Source organism: Thamnophis elegans, chromosome 5 (genome assembly GCF_009769535.1).
Source record: "Thamnophis elegans isolate rThaEle1 chromosome 5, rThaEle1.pri, whole genome shotgun sequence".
Lineage (NCBI taxonomy): Eukaryota > Metazoa > Chordata > Lepidosauria > Squamata > Colubridae > Thamnophis > Thamnophis elegans.
In genome coordinates this window covers 560446-582552 of record NC_045545.1, presented here as the reverse complement: position 1 = coordinate 582552, position 22107 = coordinate 560446, and the positions used below count along the sequence as shown (strand labels likewise).

Sequence of the window (22107 nt, the reverse complement as noted above, 5' to 3'; positions counted from 1 at the left end):
AAACAGTTCCAGGAACTCATTTGTAAAGTCAGTACATTTCCTTTCCACCTTTTAAATTAAGTGACACGCTTCTCAATTATGAGAAGTAATCAAATGTTCCAATGCGGTAAAACACATTTGCTAAGACAGAGTTAATATATGAAGTATCAGTGAGGTTTCTTTCTCTTAAACAGCCTGCACGTAAGAAAATGCTTTAAAAACAGGACAAAACAAAAACCCTCTACCATCCATCAACACAATAAGACAAATTAAGCCTCTAAGACAAATGAGGAAAATGTAAGAATTTTTGTATTGGCTTTTAACGAGTCTCACTTGGGTTTTCAACATTCGTATTCTGGCTTACAATGAAGGAACACTGATAGGAACTGATCCCTCTTAACACTACTTGATACAGCCTGGAATATCCCTCTATAGGTAAAGGTTCCCCTCGCACATATGTAATAGTTGTTCCTGACTCTAGGGGGCAGTGCTCATCCCTGTTTCAAAGCTGAAGAGCCAGCATTGTCCAAAGATGTCTCAGTGGTCATGTGGCCAGCATGACTAAACGCCAAAGGTGCGTGGAACACTGTTACCTTCCCACCAAAGGTGGTTCCTATTTTTCTACTTGCATTTTTATGTGCTTTCAAACTGCCAGGTTGGCAGAAGTTGGGACAAATAACGGGAGCTCACTCCATTGTGCGGCGCTAGGGATTCGAACCGCCGAACTGCCAAACTTTCTGATCGAGAAGCTCAACATCTTAGCCACTAAGCCACTTGTGTCCCTCTGTAGAATAATGCTTTATGGGTAGTCCTTGATTTATGACCACAAATGAAATCAGAATTTTCATTGCTAAGCAAGACGGTTAAGTCATGTTTATTATTAAGGAAAACACTGCAATTGTTTAGTAAACCATACAGCCATTAAGTGAATCCAGCTTCACCTACTGACTTTGCTGGAAGCCTGCTGGGAAGGTTGCAAATAGTGATCACGTGACCCTGGCATGCTGCAACCGTTGTAAAGGTGAACTGGCTACCAAGCATCTGAATTTTGATTACGCGACTGTGGGGTTACGGTTCTAAAAATTAATTTAAAATTTAAAATACCACAACACACTGGGAAAATAAGGGGGAGAGGAGGGAAGGGGAAAGTGTAAGGGAAAAAATGAAAGAAAAGGTGTCAACTTCTGATTCTCTTTGATGCAGTAGAATAAAATAATAGCATCAAACCTCAACATTGTTACTTTTCCATAATAGTGTAAACCAGGGGTCACTAACCTTGGCAACTGTAAGACTTGTGGACTTCAACTTCCAGAGTTCCTCAGCCAGCGAGGCTGCCAAGGTTTGAGACCCCTGGTATGAACTAACTATTCTTGTAACAAACCTAACTAATCAGTAAAACCCAAATTCAAACTTGGGGATGTGCGATGGTTGTAAGTCACTTTTTTTTGTGCTGTTGTAACTTCAGAAGGTCAATGAATGAATGGTGGTAAGTTGAGGACCATCTGCATGCCTTTGCTCCTGAACGTAAGGAAAGGTTGCAGTTCAGTGGCGGACTGCAGAGTTGGTATACAGATGTTCCCAAGTTCCAGCTCAAACGTTTTCAAGTATCATACATCTGCCTGAAACCTGGAGAGCCGCTTGAGGTCACGATAGAAATAGTGAGCTGAGATGGTCTCGCTTGCTGTGAAGCTGCTCAGATTCCAGCTCAGATCTACCTGCTCGGGACCAAAACCATGAATTTCTCGAATAAAGATGCTTATGATATACCAGACCAGGGCTTAGAAACTAAACAAAAATTGGCCTGGTTTGAACTTGGATGGAGAAACACGAGGTACCTAGAAAGCATCTGAAAAGAAGACGGTTGGTAGTGAGTGTTCCTATTGCTTCCTAGGAAATGACATGGATGTGACCCTGTAGTCACCGGGGGAATTGTATTTTTTCTAGTATTATATGCCTGCATACAGACACATACAGACATGAAGGGGGACAGGTGGAAGAGTATTTGCAAATTAAATGAATAAACATTTAAAACTCAACAGAGCTCACAAGAGATGTGAACTCCCCAAATTTACAGAATTTTGAGGCACTGAGATAAGAAAATCATTAATAGTTATAAAAGCATCTATGTTGTTCTTTTTTTTTTTAATTTGCAGGGGACAGATGCCATTGAACAGTTATATTAAAAACCTAGAATGTTTCCAGTCTGTTTTATATATAACTCTGGTTAATATTCTGCTGTTGAAAATAGGGTACTACAAAAACCAGGCATTTGGCAATTTAATCTACAGTCTAGAGCAATTTAGAAATAAAACATCAGGATACAGTTGAGGGAAGGAAAAAACTCTATCGTGACAACATAACTATCTTCTTTCTATAATCCATCTTGTCTAATCATCAGAACAACCCGCAATAGACATTACTGGTCTTTCCCCCATAGTTCTCTGGATAGTATCTCCCACTTCTTGTATGCAGATGCCCCCAGGCTCAGGAAAGAAAGGAAGGGAGAGAAGGGGGCAGGGAAAGGAGGGTCCTCTTCCACGCAGAATTTTAAGTTTTGTAATTGGAGAAAATAGTTGCAATACTAGCTTTGGATAGTTTGCTCCCTACTTGTGCATTAGTTCTGCACAGTCCTAACATTATTTGACTTTTTGTTTCCATTTTTGCTTTCTGTTTGTAGAGGGCGGAGGGAATGGCCTTGAAGGAGAGGTCAGGTCAGAGGATCTTAAGCCTGGGCAAAGGAAGTAAGCAAGCTCTTTCTCAGTTCACTTGAAGATAAACGAAGGAAGCGGGGGGGGGGGGGGGGGGCAGGAGGAGCACATTCACATTTGCAAAATTCTGCTGCTGTTGCTGATATAATAAAAGTAGCCTTGATCTATTTGACATTAATGTCTTAGTTTGGTTTACTTTGTAGGGCTGAGATTCTTTAAGATATGGTAGAGAAATAATAAACAAAACATTGAATATCACTATTGATAGTTTGTGGAATGGGAATCTGTGTACTTTATATGTCTGTATGCTGATAAGAGATATCTGCTGCTCATGTGAATATTTACCACTGAGATGCCTAGTTGGTCTGAAAACCTGAAGAATACATGATAAGTTAATTTTAACTTCTTTTTACTTGTCTGTATTTTATTAATTTATTAAATAACACGTTTCTACATAAAATTAAGGAAGACAGTGGCAATTTATTTGCTAGGAAGGGACATAGAAAATATATTACTAATTAGTAGAAAGCTTACATTGCATTTTTAGTCCATGTGTTTCATTTTAAGTCTGCAAGCTAATGTTTAACTGGAAAAACAAATGTATACATCAACTTTAGGTTTTCATGGAAACCTCTGAAAACTCTTCTTGTATATGTGGATAATAATTCTTATTGCTTTACTGGAGGAAAAGGCCACTGTCATTATGCTAAGAGGGTTAAGAAACATTTATGGAACCACTGAATGTAATACAATCAAATTGAGAGACTTTTGAATTAGTTCCATAGAAAGACTTCCATGGAAAGATATTACAAGTTATTACAAATTATGTTTTCAAAACATTCATTGTTTTCAGCCATTCTAGGCATCTGCTAATCCCCACGTCCTCTATGTTCTTACATAGAAAAACCACCGATCTATATCTATGTATAACATTTCTGATTTAATGTAGTTTAGGTATTTCATTCTTTTGTAGCATTCTATAGTTCTCATATTCCATACTGATTTTCCCCCCAAATGATTTGAATCATAACCTATTTTTATTCTATTTATAAATAATATTTTCTTTTGGGTAATTCATTTAGATGGTTAATTTCATGATACCTTAGCTAACCCATTCCACATAACTGGTTCCTTCAACAGTTCACCTGCACACTTATTGTTAGGTTTCAGAAAAATAAATATCAGCATTGTTTTTCCATAGTTTTTCAAAATATATTCTGTTACATTAGAAGCAAACTGATTTTCAAATTGTAAGTTTCACATAACAGTGAGTTAAAAATGACTTAGAATGAAAAGGAGGAAAAATACCTGTGATCATTGCCATGAAAAGACCCCAAGTCTGAATCCCAGCTCCAATCATTTTCCTCCAAAGCAGATGTGATTCCTCTATTAGCAGTTTCCAGGGGACGTGAATTCGTCCATTTCAAAATGAGGGCTTGGAGGGTCTGTTAATATGCTTGTTTTGACAGTGCAGCTTGACAATGCAGCCAGATAAGTAAGCTTAACATAAATCTCATTATGGTGCTTACGCAACGGCTGCGTGTTATATGTTTGGGTGCGATTCCAAGCATACCTGGATGTTAATTTTGGACATAATTTAGCAGCGATGTACTCTTCTGGGAAGTGTGTCAATAGCTAAGACATATTATGTTTTTCCAATGCATTGTCAATGCATTCCATCACTAGTCAAATATAGTACTGCTACCTGCTGAAGCTACCTGAATATGCAAAGTGAAAATAATGGAACATATACGAAGGCCACAGGCCTGGAACCAGCTATGGAAGGACAGGAGGTAACTTCTGGTTAATAAGAGAGATCTTTTCTGAGTAGTTTTTCAAGTTGAATGATGACTGCAATGGATCTGATGTCAAAGAAACTAAATTGCAAAACTATGATATAACACAGTGGTTCCTTTTCTTCATCATTTTTAAATACCTTTTGTGGCCACGAACCCTCAAGACTTAGCTGAAGATTTAAATCATAACGTTTTTTTTCAAGCTTTCACGGACCCCCCCAGTGGCAACACTGTGCGCCCCTCCCCAACGTCTGTGGACCTCAGGTTGAGAACTCCTGGTGTAACAGATTCATTAGGGGAGGAGGATTATACACAGAATTCTGTTGAATCCAGAGTAAGATGATCACAGTAATATATGTCATTTCTGTACTGATGCCATTTGCATTGTTTTATATAATACGCGTGATGGTGCCTTTCTGTAAACCATGTGTCACTTGCATGATGCTATATTACAGAAATGATGCAAACTGTTGTGGAAATGTAGCTCACTGCTTGTGGAGTCTGGTGTAGTAAGGCAGGAGTTGGCAACCTTCAGCCTGAGGCCCAGATGAGGACTACCACCAGTTTTTATACAGCACTCAAGTCAAGGCTGGAAGGGCAGGTAGCAGATAGTCAGCTGAACTCTCAGGCCAGAAATATAGTGAACCGGTGGGATGGCCTCTCAGCAGCATGTTGGTGGCCAGCGTGATCCGGCAGTTGCTGATGTTCTTCAGCCAGCAGGCGTGTATCCATTGCAAAACTTTTGCCAACCCCCTGAAAATGTGGAAACTCAAGATTTCACTGCAAACTCTGTAATGGGTTTCTAGATTCTTTGGATCCTGAATTTAGAGCATTAATGCTCTTATAAATCGTGTTTTATTTAAAATATATCATGGGAATAGACAGCTGCTTTGAGGGATCTTTTGAAACTGGATCCAAAGATTTGCATTGTCTTATAACGTATATATTTAGATGTTGCCGGTTCGTATTTCTAGTGTGGCCTAGAGTAAAATGCAGGTGTATTTGCATGCTTCTAAATAAGTGGTTCAGTTTTACGGAGGCTTATTGCTAAGAAAGTGAGCACAGGTTTTTAGTATAATAATCCAATTAGGATTATAGGGAGTTGCCTTTTATAGAATCTGCCTCGTTTAGTATGATCAAGACTGACTGATAACTCCAGAAACTTTTTTTTGTCCAAAATCCATGCAAAGCGCTTTATCAGTAGCTAAGATCCTTTTATATTTTTGCTGTTGTAGCTTCTAGAAACCCCTAAAAACAGATGTATATCAATAGTTTGTTTAAAAAAATTATAGTTTGGAGAGAGAAAATAAGCAAATAAGCGTCAGACATTCTGATGAATTAACCCCATGAAAGTAGATTCTGTTGAACTCAATAGGAATGACTTTAAAAACACTCCTCATACACAGGCAGAGATTACTTCACTGTAATTTCCTAGCCAATTTTAACACCTTACACCTTATATGTTCCTTTTTGAAAATATAATGAATAAGCAGCAGCATACTTTAAGGCTCAGCATATTCAAAGGCTTGTTCATTCTGAAGTGCTACATCAAATTTTATTGAATAATCATGGAAATTCAGATGTTACCACATCTATGTCACTAATTGTCAAGTGATAATTGCTCTTTGCTGAAAAAAAGGAAATGAACTTTCATGAGGGCTGGAGAAAAGTCGAGTGAGCAAGGAAGTAAACCAGTCAGGCTCAAATAATGATAATTAACCCTTATATTTCAGGGCATAAGGATACACTTTTCTATAAGATTCAGCAATCATTTCCCAACCATTCACCTCAACTGCTGGATGGAAGGAATACCATAGACATAGAATACTGTCAAAAGCAGACCCATCATGGTGGCTAAATGGATTGATTTATTCCAATAAAATAATGTACAGCATCTAATTTTGTTTCCATTGGAAACCACTTCTGGATTTTGTACTTGTGATGGTGGGGGGGGGAATAAAACTTTGATTTTGGTTTTGCTAAGTTAGATAGATTGTTGTTATAGAAATGGCTAGTATATATTATTGTCTAAAAGTAAAAAAAATGGAGGCTGTGATGTTATTAGCTTCTACTGTGCTAAAAAAAGGTGAGAAGTCAATGCCTTTATCCACCCCCTCTGACCCCCATGCTTTCTCCTTTCCCCCATTTCCTCCCCTAGTTTCTCATCATTTTCATTCTCTTTGCATTTTATATTCTGATAAACTGATAAACATTTTAGAAGTAACAAAGCAGACCTGTTATGAAAAAGCATGTGAACATATGTGCATATTTTGAGAGAGATTAGGAAATCTGCCTGTGGAAATCCACATGTTCTTGTGAAAAAATACTTTTGGATTTCTACCAGAACATTTTTTTAATCCATTGAGGAACTATTGGAAATAGAGCTAGGAAAACAATAAAGTCAGAACAAACATATACATATTTAATGACAGGCCTACCACTTCAAAAGTTATATATTTCTTTTATTATACTTTAGGCTAGATATCCCATTTTAACTGTCTTGTACTTGACCATAAGCAGTCCAATTAGAATAGTATTGCTCATCACATTGTGCTTGTTGTTGGGACTAGTATAAGAGATTAATTTCTTCTTCTTCTGTGGAATGGGTTCTGGTTCTGTGGAATTCTGCTACATCCATTGGGAATCTACTCCTTAGTCCATAGAATTGCTACTTTAGCCTGAAATGCCATGAAGGTTTGTTTTTTTAACCTAAGCCCCATTAAATTTTGCAAGATTTCATTCTGAGTTGAGTCACTCAGATGATTTAGATAATAGTCTCTTACTCAATGTTTATAGTTTTGTGAGCCATGGTGGTGCAGTGGTTAGAGTGCAGCAGCACTACAGGCTACTTCAGCTGACTGCTAGCTGCAATTCAGCAGTTCAAATCTCACCGGCTGAAGATTGACTCAGCCTTCCATCCTTCCAAGGTTGATAAAATGAAGGCCCAGATTGTTGGGGGCAATATGCTGACTCTGTAGACCGCTTAGAGAGGGCGGTAAAAGCACTAAGAAGTGGTATACAAGTGCTATTACTGTTTACAAGTTTAAATGCTTGGGACACATCAGGAAGGAGGAGGCTACTGTAAACTGTGGATTTTCTCACAATGGTGGCATTGTGGGGAGAGAGCTGACTTTTCATAGAATGGCTGCGACAAGTTTGTGATGACATAAAAGCTAGTTTGGCACCCGGTTAGAAAGCAGGAGAGCTTTGGAGAGTCCAAATTCCACCTTAGCTGACCTCAGAGCCAGCTGGGTGACTCTCTCTCAGCCCAACTCACTGCACAGGATTGTTGTGGGGGAAATAGGAGGAGGAGGAAGGCGTATTGAATATGTTCATCACCTTGAGTTATTTTTAAAAAGAATAAAGGTGGGACATAAATAATTACAAATAAGTAAATAAATATGGTCTGTAATGAAAGTCTTATTGACCAGGTGGCTAATTGGAGAGGTTGCTTTTTATCATCCTCTGCAACTTTTCACGATGCTTCCTATCACCTCAGCTTACATTTTGCTATATCTATTTGAGAATCAATTCACTGTAGTGGTCAAGGCACCGGGTTCGAAACAAGATTATGAGTTCTAATCCTGATTTAGGTGTGTGTGTGTGTGTGTGTGTGTCTTTGTCCCCCCCCCCCTCTCTCTGTATCATCTTTATTTTAACATGCAGCTTAAAGATGGACTAGAAACAAGATGCTATTGAAGTCTGGTGCTTTCCTTCCAATTCCAATTTCTTTTCAAATTACACTGAATTGTACTTGATGGTCATTAACAGGCATCTTTAGATATATATCTGGTGTTGAAGGAGAAATATTTTGCCTGGTGCAAGTTACATTATTTATTTATTTAGTTTGTCAAACATGTAAAAGGTAACAGGTATAAGTATAAACATATATATGAACACAGTAAATGGTATGAATAAACAGAGACAGTAGGAGAGGGACGGTAGGCAGACTGGTGCGCTTAAGCAATGCCCCTTACGGACCTCTGTGAGTTATGCAAGTTATGTTTCTAAGAAGACTTAACATAAGCTTCCATAGCCAGAATTTGCCTTTTCCTCATTAAAGACTCTTGTACTGTTAATCAGTGCACCAGCCCTAAAAATGCATGATATAACAGGAATTAAAGCGAAACGTACATTTTAAAGAACAAACACAACATAACAGAAAAGGGGCAGAATCATTAAGAAATGTGGGGAAAAAGCAATGTGTGAATTTGAAGTCAAGTCAGCTCAGAATCTTTATCTTGGAAAAAGTAAGACAAATGGGCTGTTTTAATTTTACTTTCTGAGATCAGTGCACTTATTTATTTAATTTGTCTGTATTGTTTCTCATATATCCCAGAAAAGTTTACAATTAATGACAATGCAAAATAAAAATATGCTATACATTAATGTTATATGTTAATGTTAAAAGAGTCACTACTGCCATTTCCTCTATTTGGTTGACAGTCATGATAAACTTGACTTATTATTTCACTCTGAGCTTCTTAATGTATTTCTGACTGTGATGGATTGAAGTTATTTTGGAATTGAATTGCAGTCATGGCTACAACTAGAATAAATTGCTTACATGGTGAGATCCTCCCTTTTCTTCCTTCCTGCCATCACTTCCTGTTACCCACATCTGTCCAAAGGACTCCCCAACATTTCAGAGTACATTAGGAGAATGGGTTGGGATGCAGAGAAGGTGAAGCAACTGTCCAAGATGTTTGTATAGAGGAATGTAAAGATAATGGTTTGTGAAAATATGCAGGAGTAATTAAGAGAATTTAAAATATAACTTAGTCCTGGGAAAGGGATTCATGACATGACAAAGAAATTCAAAATAACCCTGCTTTGTTTGATACAGAGCCTTCTGTTTGCTTTAGTGAGATTGCGCAAATGTGTAAGCTCAAAATTCATTGGAATGAAAAATCTTGTAGGAAGATTGGTAAGAAAATTCATTTTCACTCCTGAAAACACTTAAGGTTTTAAAGCATGCTCAGTTGCGTGCAATTGAATGCAATTACACAGAGGGCTTGGGCAACATCCAATCTGCTGTGAAAAGATCCGTGTATCTTGTCGCTTGTTGGCTGTTCCTTGTTCAGTCTAATTGAGATAGGCATGTATATCCATTGCGCTGTCTAGTGTGAAACTGCTCCTACCTTTAAATCTTGCCCAGGGATACAGCAGCTGGAGAAAACAGTTCAGTGGTTTTTGAGAATTGTGTATTGCAGAAGTGCAATGTGTATATATAATATGTAAAACTGGCTAGGTTTACATAATCTCATTGTCAAATCATGTTATAATGTAGTCTAAGAGCTAGCAAGGGAGAAAGTGATAGTTTTAATAGGGACGGACTAGTTGAAAAAAGAGAATCGCATTTGGAGTAGCATTGAAGATGGTCTGAATGATATTCATCTGGAATGAACCACTATCTTAGTTTCGATATGTGCACATAATATATTTTGGAATGAGGTAAGGAGATCTGAAGAATATCTAAAGAACTCCATGAAATAGAAACTTTAATATGATTAGAGATGCAATAGCTATGATTCAACTAAATTATGTGAACCTTAGACACTTCATCTGCAAAATCTTTGCAATCTAAATTTGCTGTATCAGGATGTCTCAAATTTAGGTCAAATGTTATTCACATAGTAGTTGGTGACGTCAAAACAACTGTAGCTTTCCTGAAAATATAGCCTTATTTAATTATTCAGAAATCCTTAATTTGACTGCATCATTGGGTATTATGGATTCCCCCCCCCCTATTGAATGATATGGAATAGATCAATTATTGCAGTTATTAGACGATGAACCAGGTGGTATCTTTCCTTCAACAAACTCAAGAAAAAAGGAATTAGGGCTGTTCCATACACTGTGGGAGCCCTTTGAATTAGTGCCTAATTGATATAATTGAGCTACATGAATAAGCTCACAACAGCAATCTTTTTTTAAGACACCCAGATTGAGGTGTGTTAACAAATACTGGAGAATGTATATTTGAACTGGCAATGTCATCTCAATTATCTTTTTGCCTAGGTGATCTCCCATGGCACGTCAGCTCCTAATTGTAGAGTACTCACAGATAAATAAAAATGTGAACAGTAATGCATATTTATACTTCACACATCAACCCTGATGCAAATATGCATCTGACTATAGGGTATATTTTATCTGCTTTTCATTGATAGATAACTTTCTGATTGCTTTCAGGAACAGAAGGGCAAATTCTGATTGTTATTAAATGCGATTAATCTATATTAGGGCTTCTGCAAATTATCCCCTGTAGAAATGAGATGCGTTTCATATTTCATCTTAAACCTTCTTAGAGCGACTTCCTATTTTTCTTGATTCCTGTTAAAATTTCCATTTCTGTCCCTATTAATAGTATTTCTTTTTTTCATTTGGATATTCTCATGCCCAGAAAAATAGCATGTTGAAGCATCTGAAATGGAAGGACAGATATTTCCAAGGAGAACAAGTTATACCATCAGCTGGTATTCATTAGTATTCAGTGATTCTGTGCAGAGAATCATCTGGGTGAAAAGATTTTTTCCCATATATCTTAACATACCTCAGTCTTAGCGGCCTGCCTGCATCAGGACAGGTTTATGGATTGCTAATTGAGAACCTGTGCATGAACAAAACGAGACATAATGACCAGTTTCCTTGCTTTCCTTAACACCCCTCAGCTTCCCTGTCATGCCCTCAGCCCTTTGGAACTCAGTTACCCTCCATTCTCTTGCCATGGTCCTTAAAGCAGCTATAATGAAGGAGAGGGCTGGAAGAAGTCCAGATAAAAGAGTTTTTTAAAAAATTATTTTCAGTTTTAGAAAATTGAAATCCAGGTAATTCTGCCCAAAATCTGAACGCTATGATCTGTATAAATGATACCAAAAGAGTGGGGGGGGACTATAATTTGCATTATGCTGTAATAAAAAGTTATTTTGAATTATTTATTTTATATTTCAGCTGCATGGAAATAGTCAAGAAGCTAAATACCATGTTTGATCGAAAATAAGATCTATCCTGAAAATAAGCTTGATTTTGACATGTGTGCCCAATATAAGCCCTACTCCCAAAATAAGCACTAGTTACAACTCCCCCCCCCCACACACACTCTGGGGTGGACGGGGTGGGGTGAGGCACACGGGTAAAATCAAGGTGGGGTGGGGGTGGGGTGGGGTAGAGCCGCCCTCCTTATCTTCGGACAGTGGCACTCAGGCCTTGCACACCCCAACAACTGCCTCACCTTGAATAATGGAAACCCAGCATTGATCTGCAGCTGAGAAACAGGTTCTGGATTGATGCATGTGGCTCCCCCCCCCTCCAGGCCTCGTTTCACTGTCAGAGACCTTCAGGAAAGACCTCTGCGGTCAATAAAAGAGCTGCGGATTGATGCAGGCCAATGATCCTTCGTGCTTCCCAAAAGCACAAAGCTGGATTCTCATAGACACCCTGCACTGTCAGTTAGTGAAGCTGCATCCATGACGCCTAGCAGTGAGTTACTCCTCGTCCATTGGCTATTTTGGCTCTGATGGGAAACAGGGCTTCTGAAAAGGAGCACAGGTGCATTTACGACTTAGTACAGAACAATTGGAGAATCCACCAGATTTTTTTAAAGAACCATGAAATATACTTCCAAAGGCTAAAAATGAAATCCATTCATCAGAAAATATTATTTCAGATATACTGGCTCCCTCAAAGATTTTTTAAAAAATAATCATAACTTAGAATAGAATAGCAGAGTTGGAAGAGATCTCGAGGGTCTTCTAGTCTAACCCCCTGCCTAGGCAGGAAACCCTATACCATTTCAGATAAATGGCTATCCAACATCTTCTTAAAGACTTCCAGTGTTGGGGCATTCACAACTTCTGGAGGCAACTTCTGTTCCACCGATTAATTGTTCTCACTGTCAGGAAATTTCTCCTCAGTTCTAAGTTGCTTCTCTCCTTGATTAGTTTCCACCCTTTGCTTCTTGTCCTAGCCTCAGGTGCCTTGGAGAACAGCTTGACTCCCTCTTCTTTGGGGCAGCCCCTGAGATATTGGAAGACTGCTATCATGTCTCCCCTAGTCCTTCTTTTCATTAAACTAGACATCCCCAGTTCCTGCAACCGTTCTTTGTATGTTTTAGTCTCCAGTCTCCTAATCCTCTTTGTTGCTCTTCACTGCACTGCACAGGGGTGGGGTTTGGGGAGGCAAAAAATTCTGTATTCAGTGTATAAGATGCACCCAGATTTTCAGCCTCTTTTTTGAGGGAAAAAGGTGGTCTTATACTCTGAAAAATATGGTATATAACAGCTTCCATGACTTCCCTTCCTCCCTTCTCCCTTTCTTGTATAAAGGGATTTTATTATTTTATTATTTCGTATATAAAGGGATTTGAAATTTATATATAAATTTGTAGACTCTGTCTCAGCAATGAGCTTTTAGAGCTTTTGCCCACCCTTAGAAATTGCATGCAACACTGGGAATATAGATCTTTTGAGATTTTAACAGACATAAATCAAATTTTAAAACATTTCTTTAGCTCCATAACTACTAGAAACATATTCTTTAAAAAAGGAAAAAACGCTTCAAATTTTCAGAAATTTATCTCTCAAGGTTAGAAAAAGATTACTTTTCTGTTTTTGTGGAATTATATAAATGTATAATACTGTCTATCTCCTAGTATACAAGAGCCAAGGAATGAAAACTAGAATTTAGCAAAATGAATTATTGGTGTAGATCCATAATAGCTTCTCAATAATTTCCCGTGTTTTGAATGAGGCTTAAGTGATTCAGAGAGCACACTTTGTCAGAATTTACTCAAAATCAAAACAGATCCCATGAAAATCGACAGCAAAAAGAAAAAAAAAGACTTAAAAATAGTCAGGCTCTTGTATATGCAGTTTAAGTCAAAGTTAACAGTTTTTCGTAATAAGGATGTGATGGATTAAACAAAGGCTTTAACACCATGGCAGAAAGAGAAATCTTAAGATCTGTTTTGAACTTCTCCAAATGCTCTTTCAAGATGAAAGAGTTTTGGAAAGAGGGAAAAGTGCTTTAAAATGCTAATTGTATCTATCTTTCTTTCATTTTTTTAAAAATACTTGGGAAGTGCCAAGAATTTCCATGAGGTTCTTTAGAAGCTAACATATTATAATGCAATCAAAAGCAAGACTCACTTAGTTCAGTTAATGTTATTGATAGGTAAGTGTATATAGGGGTGCAGTCTTAATCCTATAATTCTGATCACTGTGTCCATTATAGGGGTTTATATACAGTCTAGAGAACAATTTCTTTCAAATAAAATAAATATTGATCTTTCCATTTAAATAATAAGGACCTGTAGTTTCAGCTCTGGGTGAAATAAGATCTGCTAAAGCATGGAACTGGGCCTTTTCATTTTATGGAATAATCTGCTGGTTTTTTCTCGGAGAAGCCTATCAGGAACATGCCTGCCATTCATTTGTCTACCATTTACTTAATGAAAAATAATGAAGCTTTTTAACTAATTGGCCATTGCCTTTCAAGTAGCAGCTCAAATCATTAGGATTCATTAATCTTTTGGAACTCTGGGGTAGAGGAGGGTAAGCACAAAGGGCTTCTGCTTGTTAGAAGCTTGGAAATTCTTGAACTAGGTAGATCAGTGTTTCTCAACCTTGGCAACTTGAAGATGTCTGGACTTCAACTCCCAGAATGCTATATTTATACTCAAGTGCTCAAGGCAGTTAACAATGAATTCTCCCACTAAACCACTCCTTGCAGCAAAAATATGGTTAAATAGGTTGGACAGAGAAGTGAAATGAGTTTCTTTGTCCATGGGTAAACTTGAACTTAGATCTTCTCATCTTAGTCCAACATACTCACATACCCACAATTTATTTGCTAATCAGAAAAAGTCAGGAAGAAATAATTGTCTACGCAACAGTTGTCTGTATAAAGACGTATTTAGCTATTTTACTACTATTTTACTACTACTACGCATAAATGGTGAATGAATGCTAGTGCAAGCAGAAGAGATGTGGTTAGTGCTTGATCAGTGCATCATTGCTACATACAATCATTCTACTGAATACAGGCAGTAATATTGACAATACAGGGCAAAGCGAAGTTGCAGCACCATGGAGAGAGCCGTGGAATTTGAGAGCTTTTAGACTCTGCTCTAGTCAACCTTTTCCTAATTACTCCCCATTTTTTTTGTTTCAGAAATATAAACCTTAATACATTTCCAGAATTAAAGGATTATTTTTGCTGTCTGTGATTTTTCTCGATACACGCTACTTGTGTATGTGGAAGCAAGAGCAGATTTGTCTTAGATGAAAAAATATGTGAGGATCCTGAGCTCATTATAAAGAATACAGTCCAATTCTTCAGCTAGTATTAGAATAGTCCCAGGTCTGGTCAGCTCCTTCTCCACTGAGCTAGACGAGGACGACAACACGGAGCCTTCGTGGTGTTTCACCTTGCAGGAATATTTGATTAGACAAAGATCTGAATTTTGTTCTGCTAGAAGGAGGCTGCTTATAGTACTCCTCAGATGTGCTGCGATTACAAGTCACAAAACTCCCAGATTCTGGATCTCAATCTCAACACAACTGCAAGTGGCAGCGTGAAGAAGGCTGGGTAAGAAATCCTGATCTGTGTTTTGATAGGCAAAGGTAATTCTGTAGCTTCTCTCCGTGAAGCTTTTCTGCTGGTGAGTTTGTCACCTCTAGGAAATATCACTACATTCTCAGGCCAAGAAATTATTGCACATATGGTTCAAGTGCCATTACGTTACATTTGTTCATGTTGGTTCCACATGGTTGGAAAGGAAAATAGACTCTGAGGATCCCCTCTGGGCACTGAAGATGCCAAGGCCAATAAAAGTGGAGGAAACACAGTGCAGGCAGAGAACTTCCTTATATACACCTCAAGAGCTATTTTGGACTGGGAATAATATACAAATTCTGAAGCATCTATTTATTATAGTTAAGAGATCCCCCCCACACACACACCAAATGTAGCCATAATGGCATTTTTCTGCGAGAATTCTCTGTCCAAAGCCTTTGTCTTACATCAAATCTTGAGACTAAATTATAAAATAATTAACAACAATTGATATTTTTGTAGCTAACACTCACAAAATGGCATAATATTACTAATTTTGATATGCGCATAGAACTTGCTACAAATTCGGTCTATAAACTGATTCAGCATATTTGAACTATATCTTAATCGTGGTAAAAATGTGATTAAGTTGGAATTTTAAAAAGCTCCCAATTCAAATGTTGTGAATTTATTTTAGACCCTTCATATGTGATGACTCTGTAGGCACTCGAAAGTAACAAAAGTTGAAACGATTTAAAATCAGCATACATCCAAATTGAAGAGATCCATAATAGACAATAGTATAAAATATGCTATCAGTTATCCAAATTGCAAATTGAAGAAAAATCTGCAACTAAAGTATAAGAAATCTGGGGAAATCAAAGTTTAAGCCTGATGTTTTGAGTCAGGTAACAACTCAATGAGAACTTCTTGACCATTGAAGGTAAAGGTGAAGGTTCCCCTCGCACATATGTGCTAGTCGTTCCCAACTCTAGGGGGCGGTGCTCATCTCTGTTTCAAAGCTGGAGAGCCAGCGCTGTCCAAAGACGTCTCCGTGGTCATGTGGCCGGCATGACTAAGTGGGATATTCTTGTTCGACATTGTTAAAGGTACAGTGTCATGATGTAAGCTGTTCCAAGTACAGCTGCTTTTTGCAATGGACTAATATTGATTTTGTCAATTCAATTGACTAATTTAAGGAGTGCTTCAGATGTTTTAGGACTGCACCCAAGGTCACTATTGCTAGTGGTATTATTTTTGCTTTCTTTCGCCACAGTCCTTCTACTTCTATTTGCAGTAGAATACAAATGCTGTTGTATTTTGTGAATTCCTTCAGTTATTTCTTGTGTAATGTGCTCCCTCCAGGTACCACCACCTCCACTCTGCATATTTTTCTGTCTTTCTCCTCAATGGTTAAATCTGGGATGTTTTGTGGTAGATGCTTGCTTGTTTGAATTCTAATTTATTCAATTTCTGTTGCCGCCCATCTCAAGCAAGTGATTTTATATGCCACTTGATTCCCAGTGACTCTAATGGGCTTCAAGATCTGAGACTGCAAGATGCCTTTAATTGCTTTATATTTTTGACAACATGGGATGAAAATACTGTACTCTTTAAAGAAATTAGGCCTGCCATGTTTCAGATAGACACATCCAAAGGCTTATTGGAATAAGTTTTGAAATAATATTCTAGACCAATTTTAGAGTAGTACGAATGTATTTTACTCTGCAACACATCAGTCAGATTCTCCAGCAAAATTCCTAGAATGAATATTTTTCTGAATATGTTGTCAGAATTCATTAAAAAATCCTTTCCATTTGCTTTTCTGGATGCCGGGCTAATTATGTCCCTAAAGAATGACCACCAACTTCTTCTGTAATTTATTGTTCCGTGTCACTTATTTTTTTCTGGGGAGCTAATAAAGTTTATTAAAAAGGGATGCAGTGGCTTAATGGCTAAGATGCTGAGCTTGTTGATCAGAAAGATTAGCAGTTTGGCGATTCAAATCCCTAGCGCCGCATAATGGAGTGAGCTCCTGTTACTTGTCCCAGCTTCTGCCAACCTAGCAGTTTGAAAGCATGTAAAAATGCAAGTAGAAAAATAGGAACCACCTTTGGTGGGAAGGTAGCAGAGTTCTGTGTGCCTTCGGTGTTTAGTCATGCTGGCCACATGACCACAGAGACATCTTCAGAAAGCGCTGACTCTTCAGCTTTGAAATGGAGATGAGCACCGCCCCCTAGAGTCAGGAACGACTAGCACACTTTTACCTTTACCTTCACTTTAATAAAATTTATCATGGTTGTCAAATGTGGTCAATTATGATATTCACTGGCTTCAAACAAAGGTACAGGGCAAAATGGCGAAAGTAGATGGTTTCAGGGCAGGCCTTTGGAAGATGACAAACGACTTGCCCTTACGAGAGATACAACTTTGTAGTTTCTGATTGTTTGGGTTTGTAGGATGCCCGAAGGCCTGGTGTAGCTGGTTGACAAGTTAGAGTCTCTTAGAAAGGGGCAAGGCTTGCTAGTATCAGTCTTGTAGATTGGTGGCAATATTCTACATTAATTATCTAGCAAAGACACCAAACGTAATTGGCCCAGTGAAATACAATGCCACAGAAACTGACAAGAATCAGTACAAAGAAAATACCAGCACTGAGAAAAAAATATTTTTAAACTTAATACTCCACCTTTATATTTAGAACAAGAAAGGTTCAGGCGCTGCTTTTAAGTGTTAACCTGGCACCAATTCATTCACTGCCAAGAGTGTTAAACCTGTCCAAACTGCACAAAATTGCAAAGTAAGAGCAACTATGCTTAAAATACTGAGAGCCGAATTGTGGCTGTAATTTTTGTGGTGGGATATTTTACAGTGGAACATTCCATTAGCACAAGTAAAGAGTTAAAGCTTGTAGCTGGCCACAAGCAGCAGAAAAGCCACTAAATCTGCAAAGCTCTTTGAAAAGCTACATAGCATTTCAAAAGCGCCTGATTCAATTCACTGCTTCAAAGCAAATCATTGCTTTGATCTGTAAATCTGCTTCAGTTGGGTGATTTGACGGAAACTTTATCAAACTGAAGCACTTTTGAACCTTTGCATAAGCTCACTCGTCATAACTATTGGTGAATTCATTCTGAACAAATCCTAAAATTCATCTGTCAAGGAAGGCAACTGATTTCAAAATTATCACACAGATTGAACAATCTGTTGAAAAATGATCAAAAAAGCCAACAACAATACGATTCTACACATAACTGATCCTGCAAGAATTGTTAGGGGGAAAAAGCTTATTAATGTGTGGTCATTGCCAGAAGAAAAAAGCTGGTTATTGAGAGATGCATTCACTTAGTCTTCAGATCCTCGTGGTCTGACACTGAAGGCAGCCTCCATGCCCCTCTGTGAAATAGAAAGAATTACTGCTACCATCACTGTAGTGTTTGGCTTCTCCATCACTCGTGTCCCTCAGAAGCTCTCAGGCTTTCAAACTCTCTTCTGGCAATAGGTCAACGTCTTCAGTCAGTTATCAAAGCCTCTTTGTCTACAGATCCCTGGTGTTGACCTCTAGACTGAGAGGTTTGACCTAGGTTTGGCCTAGGACCCGGATATCTACGAGACCGTCTTCTGCCGCATACCTCCCTAAGACTGATAAAATCGCACAGGATGGGCCTTCTCCGGGTGCCATCAGCTGGACAATGTCGGCTGGCGACGCCTCGGAGTAGGGCCTTCTCTGTTGCCACTCCGGCCCTATGGAACGAGCTACCCACAGAGATCTGGACCCTACCCACTCTCATGGCCTTCCACAAAGCTATCAAAACCTGGCTTTTCCCGCAGGCCTGGGGCTGTCGACCTCTTGATTGAGGTCCAGCCCCGCTTAGTCTGGGTGCATGTTGTGTTCTTTTAATTTGCTGTGTCTTATTTGTTTTAATCTTTTCTTAATAGTTCTTATTTCTGTAAGCCGCCCGGAGTCCTCCGGGATTGGGCAGCCTATAAATTCAATAAATGGAAATGGAAATGGAAATGGAATGGGCTATTAGCTTACTTTTGTGTAATCTCTTGGAGACTCCATTTTGAGTAGATTGAAAAAAAAAACTTTAAAATATAGCATGGCTGAAGGTCCGCTGATATCAGAAAAAACATTGCCAAGAGACCTCTCAAGTCTGCTTGCCAAGAGAGAAAACAATTCTTCTTGTCAGAGAGAACATTGCCAAGGGATTCCTCAAGATCCAATCCTCCCTGGGAAGATAGAATGCCTGAAAACATCTCAGGAGCTTCTCATTCAAAAGACTGGCAAAAGCAGATCAGCTGAAAGACATTTGTTTAGTAGTACTGATATATTTCAGAAGTATTAATTCAAAGGAGTTCCTGGGCTGCTTCACAGAAGGCTTTGATTCCTGAAATCAACAAGGCAAATCCTCAGACCTCACAAACTTCCTGGACTAATTGATTTAAAATTTCTGAGATTCCCTGCTGTTAAGTATAGAGTTTTCCTTCACATGTGTGGAAAGATTTCCATGAAAGTTGGAATATCAGTATAAATCCTTATGGAAGGAGGAATGCTAATACCGATAGTAGTAATATGTTATGCCATGCTATGGATAATTCATAGCAAAAAATAGGAAGCTGATTTAGCTCAAACACCCTATGTTTGAAATAATTTAGTAACATCTATAGAGCCTGTAACCAAACAGGATTTCTCCATGTTTGTCAGAGGAATCTTCACAACTTGGAAATCAAATCAGTAACTTTGCACTTTCAAAGCATCTGCTCTGTCCCTGAAGTCTAAGCCTTTTCCTACATTCAGAAAGAAGGAAAGCAGGACATGCCTGAAGATAAGGAAGCGTTTAGTAACAGGAGGAATTATGAGTACAGCATCTTCTTTACAGGGTTGATGTAAAATATGCTCTGTTGTCCCGTGTCCATTGTATAGATGTTTGTATGCGCGCGCACACATTATTCAAGCCCATAAGAATCCTGAAGAAATATGTAGCATTCCTCAAATGATTTCAATAAAAAAAGAACTGAACAAACGATATGATTATGACAAATGCAGTGAACATTGTTAAAGAATGAACCATTGGCATGCTTCTCTCTTTACACACGAAATGTAAGCAATTTAATAGAATGACATATTCCTGAAGATTCTTGTTTTAAAAATTTACAAATATGATAAAAGTGACTTTCAATGAAAATGTCTGTGGGCCTAAAAATTGAATTAATCAACTTACTTCTTGATTTAAGACAGCAGAAAATGTTTGGGGGATTTTTTCTATTTCCAAGTTTTTGGAAAATTTTCCACCATAGGAAGTAGCTAATATGCCATTGCCATGTACAACAGATACCCTTTACCAATATCGTACTCACAGAGAATTGAGTGTATATCACTATATGTGATAGCCACTCATAAGGGAAAATTCCTTGTCAATCGTATGTATAATATTTCTTTCTTGCACATCGCTTTGTATAAGAGTCTCCTCTATGGAAGCATCATTCGAAGTAATGAAACAACTCTCTGTCATGATAGTAGTTGTCCACCAGGGGGAACCTTTTGATTATAACACAAGTGCAACACACCGAATTGACAGAACTGGAGGCTCACCTGTGAATCCATGACAGTTGCACACATAACCTGATGCTTTATGGTAGCTGAACACTGAACACTGTTCCGGGATTTTTCCATATCAATTTGACCATGGCAATTCCAAGCACTCACTCCCGCAGAGACATGGATTACTGCTACATTCATTGATGTCTATTTCACAGGGAGAAACCTATATGCCCTGTGGCATTGAAAACAACAGAAAGAATTGTATATTATTGCCCTTATTTCTGATTGGGGGTTTTAGTGGTAACTTTGGAAGCAACAATGTGAAAGTATTAGAGCTTATGCGAAGGGCTTTAAAGGAGGCTCAAGGAGGAGTTAAGAAAAGAAGAAAATAAATTCGTTGTGTATGCATTTGTTTGTGATACAATGTGAGTATGCCATAATTGGATGGAAATATGTCACATACAAAGGACACTTCCTTATGGCACCAGAACTTTGAATTGCACCCAAATCCTACTGGCATGCAATGCAATACTAACAACAAAGATACAATATAATATCTTTACAGCACCCAGTACTAGCTAATAGGCAGGTTGCTGAATTTTGTACCAACAGTATAATCTCCAAATGGTTCTCAAAGATGGCCCCACCTGGAGAGTGTTGCAGGAGTCCAAATGAGTAGCCATGAGGGCATAATAGCAAGATCCACCAACCCAACTACAGGCAAGGCTGCAACTGGCATACCAGTCGGGTTTCCCCTGCCCATTCAGCAGGAGTCCAGAAGGAGCACCGACACACCCTAGTCATGCAATTGCTCCTCAAGGATACTTCTCCTCTGGGAAGTAGAACAGCTGTTCTATCTTGCTTAGGTCCCATGGCTTCAGTAACGTCAGTAACATCATTGTCAGCCTGAGTTGACAATGTATAATGTGGTGTCTTCTGTTGAAAACATTGCTCCCCAACTAATGGATGGCTAATCCTATTAGCTCCATGAAGATGCTATTGAAGTGGTGTTCCGATATCTCAGGGGCTGCCACAAGGAAGAGGGTTCAGTCTATTCTCCAAGGCACCTGAAGGCAGAACAAGAAGCAATGGATGGAAACTAATCAAGGAGAGAGCCAACCAGTGTTGGGCCCGGATCCTGTTGCAACCGGTACGGTGCGATGGGGCTGGGTGCCCAACACATGAACACGCGCACATGCATACTTATAACCTGCGATGCTCTGCGACGCCTCCGCGACACTCCAGCTGCTCAGCAGAGCATCCCGCAGGTGCTGTGCACTCTGTGTGGAAGCCCTGAAAACTTCAAATAGTGGCAAGGAGCGTTTGGGTGGGTGGGTGGGCCCTCCAGAGCACTGTACCAGAATGGCACCTGGTGCTCCCAGCAGGCACCGGTACACCCATACTGGGGCGTACCAGTCATAACCCACCACTGGAGCCAACCTATTTATTGCTCCATGGTCATCCTACACAGCATACTTATAAGCCCAGTTTGCTTCCTTTTTCATAGTGTTTACTAAGGAGG

The 22107-nt window shown here is 38.8% G+C and overlaps 1 protein-coding gene across 1 annotated transcript in view; it reads right to left on the bottom strand.

The window, feature by feature from the left end:
• The window catches only part of CRB1 (crumbs cell polarity complex component 1), a 91772-nt gene that overhangs the window by 44976 nt on the left and 24689 nt on the right, over window positions 1–22107 (bottom strand). Inside the window, 2 exon segments of the mRNA XM_032217688.1 lie at window positions 20637–20808; window positions 21196–21203. Coding sequence (XP_032073579.1) covers window positions 20637–20808; window positions 21196–21203 — 180 coding nt within the window.